Raw genomic sequence first — 17,444 nt, 5'->3', positions numbered from 1 at the left:
ATATATTATATGAATAAACTCGTTGTTTTTTTTTAAATATAATCTTGTATTGTAGAATGTCATAGCAATTTTACAATAGATAATCAAAAGATTACATTTTTATTATACAAATTACATAATCTATTATATTTATTTATATGTTGTGTTTACTTAAGTGTGCTATTTTTTATAATGAAAGCATGAAAATGGATAAAGTAATAATGAAAGAAATAAAAAAAAGACAGGAAAAAAAAGAAAAGAAATATACCCTTTACACAGAGCTTGATTTCATGTCAGTAGAAGTCTCCTGACTGTCAGGAGCATTAGTACGTTCATTTTCACAATGACCTGATGCTGGAGAATAAGATGAATTATTACTATCGGGAGTAGAACCAGAAGTAGTACCTGAATTGGATACACTATTATTAGCTGCATTACCTTCTCCTACAGTATGAGGGGATTGTGGGTGATAATGTGGGCTATGTGGACTATGTGGACTGTGTGTATGAGGACGGCTCATAGTGTGCGGCGAATATTGAGAATATGGTTGATGATAATAGGGATGAGCATATTGGGGGTAAGGTTGATGATAAGGTTGCTGTTGCGAATAAGTATAAGAAGGATGTGGAGGTCTTGGGGCGAGTGGAACATTTTGCGGCTGTGAACCAGGTCCTGGTTGATATTGCTGGCCATATCCTTGATTAGGTGGTATTATAGGCGATGTATGTGGATTATTTACTGGTCCTTGAGGAAGAACCTGTGTTCCTTGCGTTCCTTGAGATGTTTGATGCGGTGACATAGAATGGTTTGAAAGCATCCCTTGTTGATGAGGATTGTGCAATGGAGGTGCAGGCGAAGATACTGGAGGCATATTTGGTATGTTTTGAGTAGCGCTTACAGTCACAGGTACAGCAGAATTAGTAGTAGAATTAGATTGTTGTTGCTGCGACGATGTTGGAGGTGCTGTTTGTTGATGAGATTGAGATTGCGATTGTTGGTGAGACTGAGGTGGAGGTTGATGAGAAGGTTGCGGTGAAGGTTGCTGATGGGACTGAGGTGGTAATTGATGGGGTTGAGGTGGTGGTTGATGAGATGGAGGTGGCGGTTGTTGATGAGATTGAGGTGGCGGTTGTTGATGAGATTGAGGTGGCGGTTGTTGATGTGGTTGAGTCGGCGGCGGTGGTTGATGAGTTTGAGGTGATGGTTGTGGATGAAATTGAGGTGGTGGCTGCTGATGAGATTGAGGTGGTGGTGGTGGTGGTGGTGGCTGCTGATGGGGTTGAGGTTGTGGCTGTTGATGAGTTTGAGGAGGTGGTTGCTGATGACTTTGAGGAGGTGGTTGTTGATGACTTTGAGGAGGTGGTTGCTGATGAGGTTGCGGCGGTGGTTGTTGATGAGGTTGGGGTGTTGGTTGCTGCTGTGGTTGTGAAGGTGGTTGTTGATGAGATTGAGGTGTTGGTGATTGATGAGTTTGAGGTGGTGGTTGTGGATGAGATTGGGGTGGTGGTGGTGGCTGTTGATGAGTTTGAGATGATGGTTGTTGATGTGGTTGAGGCAGTTGTGGCTGATGAGTTGGAGGTGGTGGTTGTGAATGTGGCTGAGGCTGAGGCGGTGGTTGTTGATGAGATGGAGGTGGTGGTGGTTGTTGATGGGATTGTGGTGGTGGTTGCTGATGAGTTTGAGGCGGAGGATGTTGATGAGATTGGGGTGATGGTAGCTGTGGAGGCTGCGAAGATGGTTGTTGATGAGGTTGAGGGTTTGGCTGTTGATGAGTTTGAAGCGGTGGCTGTGGATGGGTTTGAGATGGCTGTTGATGTGTTTGAGGTGTTGGTTGTTGATGTGATTGTGGTGGCGATTGTTGATGAGATTGAACAGGTGGCTGTTGATGTGGTTGTTGCTGTTGTTGATGATGCTGTTGTTGATGATGTTGCTGCTGTTGCTGTTGTGGTGATATCAGTGACATTGATGGCAATGGCGTCGGTTGTTGCTGTTGTGGTGGTATTAATGACATCGATGAGGACGGTGTTGGTTGTTGTTGCTGCGGTTGTGGTGGTTGCTGTTGTTGAATTGGACTAACAGATACACAATACATATTAGAATTAGATCCATGTTGATTTATCGGCTGATTTCCTTGTACAGTAGGGGATTCTGTTTTTGTGTCAACATATGGAGGCGATGAATTTTCTTTCTTTATTTCATTATTGGGTTTCTCGAAACCATTGGTCTTTTTATCAATCGTTTCATTTTCCGTAGCCTGCAAAATATATGCATAACAAAATTTAACATTTTAATGGTAAAATATACGAATTATTAAATCTTACTTCAGATGTAGGTTCATCATTGAGTGAAGCTGGTGTTGGAGTAGGTGTAGAATTTGGTGTAGATTCATTTGATGCAGGACCATCAGATCGATTTTCTTCCGAACCTCTTAATCTCTCTCTTCTAAGTACTTCATATTGTCGTTCTACCATTTTATTAAATGTTTCTTCATCTACTGCTGGCCTACAGTGCTGTAATAAATGTTTTTATTATAAACATTCTAAATCAGTGATGTCCTGCCCACGATTCAATAGAGTATAAGTATTGTGGTCCAAAGAAAATTTTCCGCATATAGTTTTAATCGGTCTCTTTGATTGCTTATAGGGCGACGAAAGAAATAAAATCGCTTTATGGACAAAAAAACATCAATAATGATAGAATATTGCTATGCATAGACTAAGTATAAAGTATACTAAATGTTTTATTAGAAAAACAATAGCAGAAAAAAATTGATGTATCGTTACATGCAATTACTCTACTTTCTTTTTTATTTTCATTTTTGTGCATAGTCTAAAAGAATTCTTTTTCATTCAATGTGATCCAAACTATTAAACAAATTGGACATTAGTCTAAATATTTTATAATATTCAAGTCTTTGTTTATCTATTAATACACTGTGTACCATATATCATTAATTAACGTCATTAAATAACATTAATGTTTTATGCAGGACCGTGTCATTGATTTAAAACAAATTATTAACAAAAATATTTTTTCATATAACCCGGAGGAAACATTTGTTTATCTTTTGCCATAAAATTAATTTCTACAAAATGAAATTATTTACTTTTTTCAATTCTTCTTGAAATACTTCACTTGTTTCAATAAATTTCCTTTTTTTTGCTTCAAATTTTTCTTCTATTTGTTGTAATTCTGCTTCCAATTTTTTCTATAATTATAACAATTTTATGAATAAAATATTGCTTGTAAGAAAATAATAATTTTATATTTTATTTATTACCTGATGCATAGTTAAAGATTGTACTTGACGGCGTAAGACTTGCATTCTTTGAGTTGTAACTACAGAACGAACATCAGGAACAACGGTATCACTGAAAATCTCGTTAATAAGACGATGATTTCTTGTATAACGTGAATATGCCACATGTTTTACGGAATATCCATCATCTTGATCTAAAAGTTACAAAAGTATTTCATATAGATTTTGATCATATTAATATGTATCGAACATACCATCGTCATCTTCTGCAGGTAAAATATCAATCCTTCTATCTTGCGCAGCTTGATTTTTACTACTACCAGATGAACGTTCATGACTTTCTCGATCATCATTATTTTGTTGGGCTGCACATAATGCTGTATTAGATAAAAAAATAAATTACAAAACCTTTTATTAAATTGAATACCAATAACAAGTAATATTTTAATAATATATATGTATAGCCAACCTGATTTTCCTCTATTTTTAGCAGCAATATAAGCCAAATATGCTGGAGAATTATGATAAGTCTTTAAGCTTTTTTCATATTCTACCTAAATTATAAAATGTAAGGATTATATAAATATGAAGTAAATACAATATGATATAAAGGATGAATAATTTTGAATACAGTGGATGATCGTTTAGCGAACATAATCTCTTCAAAGACAATACTCGTTACTCGAACTGTTCGTTGATTGATTGCCTACTGTATAAGACATTTTTTTTAAGAAAATTGATTATGAAGTTCCAATCAGGTACTGCTGTACGAAGAATCAACCACCTTTCAGTTTGTACCATAAATTTTTAGTACGTTTTGTATATGATATAAAAACATAAAGTATACCTTTTCTGCTTCGTATTCCTCAATAAATTCTGTTTTATCTTCTTCTGGTAAATCTCTCCACATTTGACCAATAATTTTTCCTATTTCCCAAAGTTTCAATTCAGGATTTTGAGCTTTTACTTGATCCCATACTTTCCGACTGTACCTCATATATGGCATGAGAGGTTTTTCAGGCGGTTTTGGTGGTTTTGGCATCCGAGAATCTGCCTATTTATTTATCCATAATACATAAATATATATTATTATAATTATTAATTTCCTTAAACTATCTTTTAACCCTTTGAGCTCTAAATACTTTATTGCTAGTGTTAACTCTATCGATTGAATATACTGGGATACATATGTATTCATTTTATAAAAAGATAATTTTAATTATACTATTCTTGAAATAAAGAAAATTGACCAACGTATATATGAGCCCATAGTTCATGTCGGTAATTTTTGTCAAATTCATATATGCACCTGTAGTTCACACTAATAATTTTTGCTGAATGCATATATGCATTCATATACATCAAAGCGTTAACTGAAATCTTTGATATTTACTCACATTTGTATTTTTTCCTACTTTTTGAGGAGTAAATCCTGGATGACTATGAGGAGTTTGTATAAAAGGACTTTGTGTATCCTTCTAAAATATATGTTTTTATCGTTACATTATTATTATTATTATTTAATTAGAATTTTTATTGGATAAAATTAATGAAAGCATATTTTATTCGGTAATACTTACACTAGTATTTGAACTACTACTACTTCCACCAGATGCTCTGAGACGCTCTGAATAGAATAATATTTATCTTTTTATATATGTTCAGAAAAAGAACTAATCGTAAATTCTTATATACGAGACAAAGAATAAATTGAAAAATCTTTAAACAATGGTACTTACGATTGGATGCAACAACGTTTGATGTAGCCATTGATACTTGCTTATAATTCGATGGTAATGCCATTTTGTATTGCAAAGAAAGTAAATTATAGACTTTTGATAAATAATATTATATCAAGCACTATATCTTTTTGTCATATGAAAATGTAATGTAATTATATATAGCTTTTTTTGTTAATACGCCACGTAATACGATGAACCGTAATCACCCCTTGTCACGATTTAATTGAATCATGCTTCTTCGAGCTCCTGAAATTTAAGTTAACTAAACGTTGAGGAAATATTTTACAATGGTATAAGTTAATTTATATTTATAATATAATGCAATTATTAGAAAAACATATGAAATAAACAAGTAATACATACATAAAACATTTCGGCGTCTCTAAGTTGAATCAAAGAACTTTTCAATAAGGTGGAAGCACCCATCATGAAAGAATTATTCTACTTTTTTATTTTGGTTACACCAATATCAAGTAGGGGCGTTGCGATCGATTTATTCTCATCTCTCTCGCTCTTACTCTCGTTATTCTACTTTTTTATTTTAATTACGGCAGTGTCAACTAGAGGCGCTGCTGTCTCCAATCACGTCTGACCATTGTATTCATACTAGATACTAATTGGTTATTTGACTTGGATTAAGAAAATCTTATGTAATTGATATATTTTCCTGAATTTCTATAATAGATTATTTTCATTTAAATTTGGTTATTTTTAGTATACGATAACATTATTGGAAATGATTAATAATACTTGTTGAGTATTATGAAATACTTAAGAAACAGATTTATCGAAGATTTGTGTCCATCTTGGTTTTGTTTTTTCTATGGTCACAAATGAAAAAGAGGGTTACAACGATAATAAAATGGTAAATACGATGTGGTGTTAAAATCGGTTAAAACTGTCGGCGCAAGACTTAGTGGTTATAATTAATGTAATTATTTATTTTCTACATGCTACGACGTAAAGAAAAACAGTATTTATGTAATAATTATTAAAACACACGATATTACATCAACATTAGTATTGAAGTTAATCGTACGTAGGAATTTCTACATTTTTAAAACAGGCAAGATCCCCCGTTGTATACTGTCAACTAAGTCAAGAATTTTTATCATAATTTTTATATTAATTTATATTTTTTAATAATGTTTAATATGTTCATTAATATCATTTAAAATAAGCTTTGTAAATTATTTAATAACTTGTAATTAATTAATAACGCACTTGTGCATGGTATTATATTATGTTTTATATTTAATTTTATTTTTTTTCTATTAACTATTATATATAAATGTTTTATATTTTTATGTTGTAAATACAATTTACTTAAAATTATTAATTTTATTTCACTGTGAATTCTATTGTATCATTACCATTTATATATATATATATATATATATACATCTGTTTGATTGTGTAATTTAATATCATTTTATTGTGTTAAAGCTTTTAGAAAGTAACAATGGAGGAAAAAGATAGTACTGATGTATTGGGAGACGAAGAATCTGAAGAGACAGAAAATATAATAATAAATGAAGTTGACGGCTTACCTAACTTGCATCCTAATTATGAACAATTGGAACTTGATTTTGAAGGAGAACAAGGACACGGTTGTTTGAATTCAAGATCAATAGATGAATTGGTTCACGATGAAGATTTACCGACTTCTGTTATTGTTACAAATGTAGATCCTGGAGTGTTCAAAATAGATGAATTAAAAGTATTTATATTATTTTATCAGAATATAGATTTTAGATTTAATATAGTATATAATTTTTATATACCTTTTTGTAGTCTACAATAGAAGATCTTTTTAAACAATTTGGAGAAGACGCTACATTTCAATACTTCAAATCATTTAGAAGAATGAGAGTTAACTATAATTCTCCAAGTGCAGCAGCTAGTGCTAGAATACAATTACATCAAACTCACTTTGGTAAAACTGATATTAATTGTTATTTTGCACAACCTGTAACACCGATAGGTATGTAATAGAAATTTATGAAATTAATTGATAATAAATTGATGTACTTATATGTGTGGAGACAAAGGAACTTATCTGCTTCTTAGTATTAATTTATAAGACTTCATATTGGATAGATATGGAAGATCAACATCTTCAACCGCCAGCTCCTACAAAGCAGTTCCTAATTTCTCCTCCATCGTCTCCACCTGTGGGATGGGAGCCACGCGAGGAAAATGAACCTTTAGTCAATCATGATTTATTGGCTGCTATTGCAAACTTGTCTGCAGGTATTTATGTTTTGTCCATATTTATTGTGCTTACTATATTTATTAGTAAAATATCGGATTGGCTAATAAATAATGCTGAAATTTTTGTGCATTGTTTTTTTTTGAGCAGAATTTTGATGCGATAAGATTCGAAACAATTAACAATACACAAACCAACATTTCATTCTTTGAATTCATATTAACAAACGCATATCTGCATCCATAGTCTACACTTGAAACTTTTACCGAACACATATAGTGTTTATATTACTCTAAAAGGGTTAAATATAAGATACTAAATTTGAAATACAACATTACTAAATTACAGTTTTAATAAAAAATACTAATCTTATTTATTAAATATAAATTACTAATACTTATTGGCCAACCCAATATAAATTAACACGTTAGACGCCGTGCCAGTCCTGAAGGACTGGCCTTAGACTTTCCATCTAGGTCGTGTCGGTCATCAATAGCTGACATTCTTATGTCTTTCTAAGACTGGCAAATCATCATGGCCTAAACAGAAAGCTTAATAAAAGAAGCTTGGCGCTTAACGTGTTAAAAAGTAAGAGAGATACTCATATTATTTAACAAATCATTGATATTATTATTATTATTTGTGTTATTACCATATCAGGTGGTAGTCATGAATTACATCCCGGAGGTTCTGGGCAACCAGGCATTGTTGTTCACGTATGTGAAACTGAAAATCCTATGAAAGGTGGCCCACGTATTCAACATACACGTTGTCCAGAACATTAATGAAATTTATTTGGATACACATGATACCTTATACACGTCCAATAAATCATTTATCCATCCAAAAAGTAACTATAATAAACAAAATATCGTACAAAAATGGCAATGAACGTAAATTATAATTTATGTCAACATATTGCAAAAATTAATTTTTTTTTCTTTTTTTCCATTCCCCATCTTTTTTTCTTTTTCTTTTTTACCCATTTCAAATTTTTGCCATAAAGTTAAATATTAAAGTGTTATAAATAGTCAGTGAAAATATGAAAATTCTTATGAAAAATATAGGTATTTAATATATAATATTAAAGTTCTAATCAAAATTAATTCCACGAGAAATTCTTGTTATATTAATGTAAAAATTTCTCCGACTCGCCCCCCCCCCCTTCCACTATAAATGTTATTAATAATAACTGTTTACATATAGTCTAGAGTATCTAGACTTAATATCAGTTTGAAGTGTCTGTTCTGAGAAAATATGTTCATTAATTTTTAGACTATTTAATGTTAATTCGGGCTAAATCAATAATACAAATCACAAAAATGTACAGTTTACGAATTAAAAAAAAAAAAAATAGAAAGTATCTATATCAATGAAGTTAAATATTATTAACAAAAAAATAAAATATTGGTAAACATTGATGTTTTTGTGAAACACAACACACACACACACACAAATTCTAGATTAAAAAAGAAAAACAAGAAAAAATAAGAAAAGAAGATTGGGTATTAATTCTTGAAAAAAATTAAATTATTAATTGTATTCTCTGCTATATGTCATGAAAATTACTCTTTATCGCATAAAACTTAAAGCTTATACACTATGCAGTATTAGATAATATGATAATACTGATAAGTAAAAAAGACAAAAAAAATCAAAGAGTAATACTGCATTAACGACTTAAATTGTTCTTTAAATTTATCGATGTTCCTTGTATTTTAAAGTATTGCTCATTGTTTTACTTTAATGTTGTGGAAATGCAAATGTTATAATAATATCTAGAAGCCTACAATAATTAATTACAACAACAACAATAATAATTATAATAATAATAATAATAATAATAATAATAATAAAATATATGAAAATGTCAATCTGATCGTAATCTTCACGTTCAGCAGATTCTTTGAAAGGGAAAATATTCAATTAAAATATAAGTTATGTTTGCCTGTGGAAGTTAAGATTCAAATGTAGTTATGATATTAAAATATGTGTGATGTACATATACACGTGTGGATGCGTGCGTGCATGTTATTTTAATGAATGCGGTATATAAAACGGATATTTGATCATATTTTTGTTTTTTCTTTTTTGCCTATTCAAATTATAAATTGTTTCGAGTATCGATTTTTATGTTTTAATCAATTACATGTTTAATGTAAGATTATTTATAATTAATTGTTATATGTCATAATAACAAACTATTATGACACATAAAATCAAAAGAATAAGAATTAAATATACACATGCAATTTGAATATTAGTATTACTGTAACATGATAGTAATACTTGTGTGTGCATATGTATATACTAATTTTCTTATATGAAAAATATACATGGGTAAATTGTTTTAATATTTTATCCGTAATATTTTCATTATGGGCAATTACAAAACAGAGCAAACAATTATTTTAAGTATGTAAATATATACACACAAGATATATATATCTACGTATGCGAGTACATATTTATGATGTACATGGCATATAATACAAATTCGTATGATACGATGATAAATATATTTTATATGTGTATACAGCACATCATTTTGATGGCAATATGCATATCATAAATTTGATATACATTGTTGATTTTTTCATTAATAATAACATGATATTCGTTTAGTTTTGACATACTCTGTCTTTATTAGCCATATTATGATTTTTTATATTTGAAGTGTTGACAGTTAATCAAGAACGCATTTTATTTGGAATTATCTTAATGAGACTTATATGATAATATAACATAATTAATAAATGTGTTACAGGGAAGTTGTACAGGTTAAGAATTTAGAATGTTAGTTCGATCTTATTGATTAAACAAACCTGATAAACAAGGCAAGAAGACAACACTGAAGATATAATGGCTACAAAAATGGATAGCAGTAGATTTTCTTTGATAACTGAGACCACTAAAGAATGGTTCGTCAATGATAAAGCTTTTAAAATATTACTAGATAATTTTGTGTCAATACCAGGAATAGAATAAAGTAAAATTTCATTTGGAAAAGAGGAGGTTGAATTTAATTACACTGATGAGAACATGTATAAGAATTATATAGGTTTGTTTAATCAATAAGATCGAAATAACGTTCTAAATTCTTAACTTGTCCAACTTTCCTGTGACACATTTATTAATAATTTTATTTTTGGACGCAAAAAACAACTAACAATTAATAATCAATTATAAGATTATTTAATGAAAACGCTTCTATCATTCATTATAGAACCATAAACCTCAATACTCTTGTAAATACCTATGTATATATATATAATGTATTTATTTTCCAATATGTTACCGTGGTACAGAAAATTTATTAAACTATATGTGTTTTGTTCTTTTTCAAAAATTGATCAAACATCATTGTGGAGAAACTTAATGAATAATAAAATCTGTAGCGAGCAAAAATATGTAATTATGTAAATATTTTGAGATTAGATAAAATAAAGATAATATTGCATATATCATACTATCTTATACAAAATATATTTTTATAATATTATTTAAAAAATAAGATAAATGTATTATTTAACACATTGTTGACCAATCACGAGTTAATTTACGCATTTATAAACTATTAACAAATTAACTACGCAATTTATTATAAATAAGTAATTTACAAACTCAATTATAAGATACGACTAATTTCTATTGGAAGTAGTAGTTGGGGAATGGATAACTGGTACTTTTAAAAGAGCTCCTCACATTGATTCATCTTTGATGTTTTCAGAGCTAAAAGGCCATGTGTTTTACAAAAAAGAATTCAACTAAAACGTGTAGAATAAAAAGCCCAGCGAAACACCTGCTGTGTATCGTTGCACATAAGTGATCGCTATACAGTTTGTTATACAAAAAAGAATTATTAAAAGTTATATAGAAGATATATACAAAATTTCATTTTATTTCATTACGTATAAATAAAGTATATTGAAGTTTATTTAAATTGTATCACTTTAATGATCAATTACAAAATAGTGACATGAGATAGATTCTCATGCTGCGAAATTGCTGCATGACAACAATGTGTTAAAATCAACAATGTGTTAAAATCAAATGTAATACTATATATTTGTGTTGATAGGTTTATGAAAAAATTTTGATCATTATTTCATAGAAGTCGTATATTCGTACATTCTTCGTTGGCTTATTCAAATAATATAAAAGCTTTATACAGGATATTGTTATTTATGTTTACATAAGTATTTCACGATTTATAAGTTCACAGGGAATAATTTAAGTGATACATTTATACAAAAGAGATTATAGGCCATTCATTACCTATTTCCAAAGTATTTATTGAAATTGATTGTAGAAAAGCGATATTAAAACAGTCTAAATTATTCGGAACATAAAATCAAGTAGCAAGTCGCTTACGGATGAAAACTAGTAAAATATCCAAATCAATCTTTCAATATCGGCCTAATTTTCTATTCATATTTATTATTAATCAATTTCATTGTAAATAATAATTTATTACAATGAAATAAAAACTTTATACACGTTATTTGTGAAACACATTTCAATTAAGTTTACAGAAGAACTCTAACGAAATAATACGTATTTGTCATACTTGTTCACAGTATTTTTTTTCTTTTTTTCTTTTTTCTTATTTTGTTATTAAGATACTTTATAGATCTTTCTATATGCTTTATCCCTGTTTTTTTTTTTTTCGGATACCTGTCCATTGGAGTGATATGACTTCTTATATTATTTATAATTCCACATAATGTTTTTCTGAATTTAATTTAATTCAATTCTTTTGTAGTCCACAAAGAATGTCACATATCTTTGTATCTTTTACTATCTTCAAGTATACATTTGTTGCACGAGAAAAACTTAATTTTTATAAAAATATAATATTAATAATAGAAGTTTGAACAATTTTATATGGATACATATCTCGGTGTTACGCCATATAAACAAATGTATTAATGTCGTCGTCGTGTCTACGAATATATTTGTGCTCTATAAGCCATTCAATTTGTTCTTTTATCATCTTTTTACTTGGCAAAAACATATTTTTTAATATATCTACCAATTCAGTTTGTAACTGAGCATTACTTATCTTCTTCCTCATTTTCAAAATCTTTATGATGGCCTCCTATTTGTATAACATAAAAAGTTATAAATATGTATGTATAAATATTATTAATTCGTTCCGTGCCAGGTGGGATGTATATGACCAACGTTGAACTTTCCGTTCAAGCCAGTTGGAATTGTTCTTGTAAAGAGAAGAACTTGTACAAAATGCTTAGATTGTTTTTTTCAAACTGCACATACCGAATTAATCAAAAATCAGTCCGGCACGAAACGTGTTAATATCAGAGTCAAAAATACTAATAAAATAATTGTAAAAATAATGAAAATACCTGAACTCGTAATATTCTCAATTGTACAATTGATTGATTATCTTCTTCTTTACTCCTTTCAGTCGACAATTGTAATCGACCTATTAGATTTATTTTTCCTCTTTTTTGTAATTTTCCATTTTTTCTGCAAAGTAAATAAAATGTTTCAAATATGTATATATATATATATATATATTACAGAAATAAAGAAAGTATTGAGAAAAGTTCATCGTATCGATCGATCGATATTCGTTGTAGCGTATTACAAAGAGACAAGTTAAAATATATGTTAATAATATATGATATAATAATATATTATACTAACACTATGGCAAACTCTTGATTAACCCAAAATCTTGTATCGTTTCCAAAATCTTTTGGACTATATGCGTGTGGTTCTACTAAAAGAAGTTGACGTTTTAATTTTGGGAAAGCACACAACGACCAAAGTGTTCTTCGTAATTCTGGATCAGGAAGTTCAGTAGCAAGACGAAGATTTTCATAAGAAATTTTTTCAAAAGGCCGTTGATTCCAAGCGAATAAAACAGCCATTTGAAATGTTGTAACATCCACATCGAATCGACCCACTTGGTTGGAAAATGTTATCTGGAACACCATCCAAATTGGTTGCAAGATGAGGCTGAAAATTAGAATCGGGATATTGTACTTTGTGAAAAATTACAAAATACCCCTCTTTGTTACTGAATAAATAAAATTTTTCTTGTATTACATAAGTTTATATTTATATATTATATCGTATAATTCATATAAACTAGTTGTTTTAAGAAATAATTAGGTAATATATGAATTCGCGAGAGACAAGTAATCTATTTTATTTTCGTTTATATAGTTTTTTTTTTTTTTTTTTTCGAAGGAAATGTAATTTAATCCCTTCACAATTTCTTTTCTGTTACAACAGTGAATTTACAACAGTGGATTTACAACAGTGCAGTATGGGCAGGTATTTTTTTTTAAACAATATCGAAGAATATTTTTCTTATACTTGAGATCATATTTCAATTTCATACTTTAATTATTCATCTCTCGCAAATTCATATAGTATCTAATTGGAGTATGTAATTCTGTCTTCACATACACATAAACGGGTCAGTTTATTTCATGTAACAGCTATTTTACGAATTAATGAATTTCACAAATTAATGCCAACATACATATACACAAGTTATACACATATATACATATTAAACATTGAAATAATTAATAGTTACGATTAAATTAATATTTGTTAATGTTACGAATACTAAATTGTTAGGAAAATAATATAATTGATTATTCAAAGTGATTATTTAATTCTATTATATAAATAATTTAATTTGAAATGGAATTAATTAAAAATAAGTGTTTGAATTTTAATCTATTAAAGAATTACAATTAATTAATTGTAATAATATATAAAAACGTGATTAGATTTATAATTTTGTATGGAACAAAATTTATACTTTCTTTCATTTTATTTGTTGGTAAAGCTTACGTATACATTCTTACCGTGCCATTTGACATGTGATGATACCATTGTAACTTTCGTCCGCTGTGTTTCTTTTTGTAAAATTCTTCAACTTCTGGTATATAATCTTCTAGTTGTAAAGGTAAACTTACAGTAACTCTTTCGCTACCTCTTGCCCAGGCACCTGCATTTAATATCTATATACAAAAAGATATGCGTTATCTATTAAATCAATATAATGTATAATATAAATAATACATGTTAAAAAATATATTACGTATAAAATATAACAATGAATATAATCACCTTTATATTTATGCTATCTGCAATGGCAGCACGACATTGTTCCTTAAACTGTTGATTGAGATCTTGAGATACTTTAATATCTTGAAACATTCTGGCTAGTTTATTAACATAATCTGCAGGCATTCCAACTTCTCTAAGCCATTCAACCATGTTTTCTTCCTTTTCTGAATCTGCTGACGTATCTAATATGAGCCTTCGTGTTAAATGTGCTTTATGGTAACGCATAAAAACATCTTTATTTTGTACATATTTTAAAACAAGTAACTGAAAATGAAAAATATTAATAAAATTTAATTATTACTCAGGTTTGTCCCTAGGGAGAAAAAAAAAAAAGAAAGAACAATATAAATTCTGTATTTTTTACTGACCACATCTCTTAATTTGCTTTCTATTTCATCAGAAGTTAATTTCTTACTTAATGGAGTTTTTCTAAGAAGCATATCACAGTAATTGGCTAAAAGTTCTGGACATTTTGATTCTGGTTGTCCATTATTATTATTAGTAGGTTTATTGTTTATAATAGTTGTACCGATGCCAGAACCTTGGCGAGCTGGTAATTCGAGTCTAAAAACTGTAGCATCATTAACAACAAGTTTATAAGCTTTATCTCGTGCAGTAAGAAAACGTGGATCATCATCAAATGCTTCTTTAACTAAAGTAGAAAATCGTCTAAATAGATCTAATAATCTTTCTACATATTTTTCCGAGTCTTGAGTAATAACATCAACTGCTGCCATCATATCTGCTAATCCAGCACTTGCTATGTGTTCTTCAAGATTTCTTAACATAGGACCTACTCCTTCTGGTACTCTATCTATCAATTTTAACATCAATCGAAGCTCTGAAATCATTGGTCAAAAGTTTGAAAAATATTCTCTCTGGAATTATAGAGATAAAAAAGTATAATAATGATTAAAAAATGAATGCTTACTATCTGTCTGATGATGTTGTATCATTCGTGGACATTCTGCTAGAATAGCTGGCTTAAAAGTTGCTACTAGAACTCTTACACAACAATCGGTTAAAAGTTGTACGCTAGCACTATTTGGTTCTAAATATTTCTGCGCACGTAATTCTTCTTCCCTTAATTTGGATTCTGCATAGCGCATATAATTTTCTACGCCATGTAATGATAATTGCTCTGGTGCTTTGACCCAATAAAATGCTTCTGTTGCTTCTATATAGGCAGCTTCAAAATTTTCTCTATAGATCTGTAGTTTGTCTACTGTATTTGAACACAGATTTACTAAAAGTAAACAATAACGTTAGATAAGAATTATTTATTATATTTACAAAAAAACTAGTATTACTAGATCAAAATAATACAAGAAAATATAATCAATAAAAGATATAATATGTATTATAATTTATACCATAAGATTCTCTAACACCAATAACCAATTGAGAATCAAATGCTTCTCCGTTCCTTTCAGCACGCACTAATCTCATTGCTGAATCTTGGAGTCTTTGTTTTATCTCACCAAATATACTTTGATTCCAACTATCTAACATCAGCTAAATCAAAAGCATAATATTTTTAAATGATATCATTCTAGTTAACACGTTCCTACGCCATATACGTTGCATGGGGTGTATATGCCCCACGCTGAATTTTCCGTTCAAAAGTTATTTTTTCAATTTTTCTTATAAAAGTATGTATTCTAATGCATCTTAAACATTATATCCTTTTTTAATAATTATCATTTTTGTGCTGTTATTAAAATTGTAAGGTATACGTCAAAAGTAAATATACAATAAGTAAAAATCGTAATAACGACCAGAATGGGAAGTAATAAAAAATTAATTTAGCATGGAACGTGGTAACGATACGCAATAAATAGATATTAAAAATAATCATACTTTTCTAACGATATCATCTGGCTGATTTCTCTTTTGAATACTAGAACTAGTTTTTCCAGCAAGATATGTTTCTAAATGTCGAAATGGCGTTGGCAAATAATTACATTGTGTAAAAAACTTTCTCCATTCGGCTATATATGCTTTTAATAATGCTTGCTCTTCTTGATGCGCTAATACTCTCTATGCAAAGTAAACATTTCATGAAAAAAATTAATTTAATGAAAATATATTATAATTTTGCTTACTTGCTGAGCTTGCTTTATAAAATCCATTATGTCTTCTTTAAGAGCGTCACGTAACTTTGTAGGTCCCTTTTCGATCCACATACATACCAAGTGAACAGAGTAAAACAAATCTTGCCATTCTGTTTGCGTTACTGGTTCTTGTTTGAGAAGTTTCAATATTATAGGGCGCATACATGGCCATTTATCTTCAAATGTAAATTGAGTCTTATCCTGGAAAATACATTTATAGTTACTAAATTATATTATTTATTGTATTTATATATAAATCAATGCACGAATCCTTTTAATCAACCCACATTCATTGCTAGTACCAATTTTTGATAATGACACAATTAAATGATGAGAATGATAAAACTGTATTGTATAAGTAATACTAAGAGTAACGTATTTTATATGAAGCTTTTTTTTCTTTTTTCTTTCTTTTTCTTTCTTTCTCTTTCTTTCTCTTTATTCCTATTTCTATTTCTATTTCTATCCTTATCCCTATCCCTATCCCTATCCCTTTCCCTTTCCCTATTCCTTACCCTCTCCCTTTGCCTCTCCCTCTTTCTCTCTTATATATACTCACTCTAATTTATAATTATTTAATATTATTATATTTATATAAAGTTTTGTGCTCGTTGAAAACATAATTCTTATTTAAAATGCATACGGAAGATCTGAAAATTGTAATATGAATAAACAAAATTAAAAATAAAGTTAAGCTCAAAAATTGGCCGTTAGAGAAGAACAAATTTGTGCCTATATTTAAACGTTACATACGTTTAACAAAATATAATCCCATTCTAATAATATAAAAGATGAAAAATTCTAATATAAGTTAAAAGATAAATCAATTATATGTTTGAACAATTTTTAACTAATATTTATTTAGTGACAACTAACCTTTAACATCGCCGCCATCACAAAATTTTGACATATCCTATGTTTAGTGTGAGTACGCCAATGAACTCACGCAGTGTTGCAAACTGATTCTATTAAAAACTCTTCATTTGTATAAATGGGGAATAACTACAGAAAGACGTAAT

At 29.2% G+C, this 17,444-nt stretch overlaps 3 protein-coding genes across 8 annotated transcripts; 1 reads left to right on the top strand and 2 right to left on the bottom strand.

Annotated features, from left to right (window-relative positions):
- Positions 1-25: 25 nt before the first annotated feature.
- Positions 26-5,450, bottom strand: LOC106786951 (extensin). Of its 2 annotated transcripts, XM_014748861.1 has the most exons (11): positions 5,344-5,450; positions 4,978-5,226; positions 4,819-4,865; positions 4,636-4,716; positions 4,086-4,292; positions 3,708-3,792; positions 3,493-3,615; positions 3,260-3,432; positions 3,086-3,187; positions 2,301-2,489; positions 26-2,233 (listed from the first exon to the last, which is right to left on the bottom strand). In XM_014748861.1, the coding sequence occupies exons 2-11, from the start codon at positions 5,039-5,041 to the stop codon at positions 251-253; spliced, it is 3,054 nt and encodes a 1,017-aa protein (XP_014604347.1). In that variant the 5' UTR covers positions 5,042-5,226; positions 5,344-5,450; the 3' UTR covers positions 26-250. The 2 variants fall into 2 exon arrangements, with proteins under 2 accessions (XP_014604347.1, XP_014604348.1); XM_014748862.1 differs by lacking the exon at positions 3,086-3,187.
- A 273-nt stretch (positions 5,451-5,723) lies between these two features.
- On the top strand, positions 5,724-9,266 carry LOC106786959 (protein sarah). Of its 5 annotated transcripts, XM_014748889.1 has the most exons (6): positions 5,724-6,046; positions 6,427-6,700; positions 6,775-6,964; positions 7,081-7,233; positions 7,713-7,780; positions 7,853-9,266. In XM_014748889.1, the coding sequence occupies exons 2-5, from the start codon at positions 6,443-6,445 to the stop codon at positions 7,733-7,735; spliced, it is 624 nt and encodes a 207-aa protein (XP_014604375.1). In that variant the 5' UTR covers positions 5,724-6,046; positions 6,427-6,442; the 3' UTR covers positions 7,736-7,780; positions 7,853-9,266. The 5 variants fall into 5 exon arrangements, with proteins under 5 accessions (XP_014604375.1, XP_014604373.1, XP_014604372.1 ...); XM_014748887.1 differs by lacking the exon at positions 7,713-7,780 and having other exon boundaries at positions 5,729-5,845; XM_014748886.1 differs by lacking the exon at positions 7,713-7,780 and having other exon boundaries at positions 5,730-5,911.
- Positions 9,267-11,133: 1,867 nt separating this feature from the next.
- Positions 11,134-17,390, bottom strand: LOC106786957 (cullin-5). The gene is made up of 11 exons (XM_014748883.1): positions 17,302-17,390; positions 16,417-16,626; positions 16,172-16,351; positions 15,685-15,826; positions 15,243-15,557; positions 14,680-15,152; positions 14,312-14,575; positions 14,047-14,202; positions 12,866-13,146; positions 12,562-12,685; positions 11,134-12,293 (listed from the first exon to the last, which is right to left on the bottom strand). The coding sequence occupies exons 1-11, from the start codon at positions 17,317-17,319 to the stop codon at positions 12,099-12,101; spliced, it is 2,358 nt and encodes a 785-aa protein (XP_014604369.1). The 5' UTR covers positions 17,320-17,390; the 3' UTR covers positions 11,134-12,098.
- Positions 17,391-17,444: the final 54 nt, after the last annotated feature.

This window comes from Polistes canadensis, unplaced genomic scaffold (assembly GCF_001313835.1).
Source record: "Polistes canadensis isolate GaletaPanama2010 unplaced genomic scaffold, ASM131383v1 scaffold_89, whole genome shotgun sequence".
In the NCBI taxonomy this organism is placed as follows: domain Eukaryota; kingdom Metazoa; phylum Arthropoda; class Insecta; order Hymenoptera; family Vespidae; genus Polistes; species Polistes canadensis.
The sequence above is the reverse complement of the archived record's forward strand: the minus strand, read 5'-3'. Positions and strand labels throughout refer to the sequence as shown.

Excerpts from the sequence above, each read along its gene's own strand:
- LOC106786951 (XM_014748861.1), bottom strand. The coding sequence starts at position 5,041 with ATGGCATTACCATCGAATTATAAGCAAGTATCAATGGCTACATCAAAC. Across the intron at positions 4,717-4,818 it reads GTAGTAGTTCAAATACTAGT|AAGGATACACAAAGTCCTTT; the intron begins GTAAGTATTACC and ends CATATATTTTAG. Across the intron at positions 2,234-2,300 it reads ATGATGAACCTACATCTGAA|GCTACGGAAAATGAAACGAT; the intron begins GTAAGATTTAAT and ends TATATTTTGCAG.
- LOC106786959 (XM_014748887.1), top strand. The coding sequence starts at position 6,443 with ATGGAGGAAAAAGATAGTACTGATGTATTGGGAGACGAAGAATCTGAA. Across the intron at positions 6,965-7,080 it reads ACAACCTGTAACACCGATAG|ATATGGAAGATCAACATCTT; the intron begins GTATGTAATAGA and ends CATATTGGATAG. Across the intron at positions 7,234-7,852 it reads TATTGCAAACTTGTCTGCAG|GTGGTAGTCATGAATTACAT; the intron begins GTATTTATGTTT and ends TTACCATATCAG.
- LOC106786957 (XM_014748883.1), bottom strand. Across the intron at positions 16,352-16,416 it reads TTATAAAGCAAGCTCAGCAA|AGAGTATTAGCGCATCAAGA; the intron begins GTAAGCAAAATT and ends TACTTTGCATAG. Across the intron at positions 12,686-12,865 it reads AATCAAGAGTTTGCCATAGT|AAAAAATGGAAAATTACAAA; the intron begins GTTAGTATAATA and ends TTTACTTTGCAG.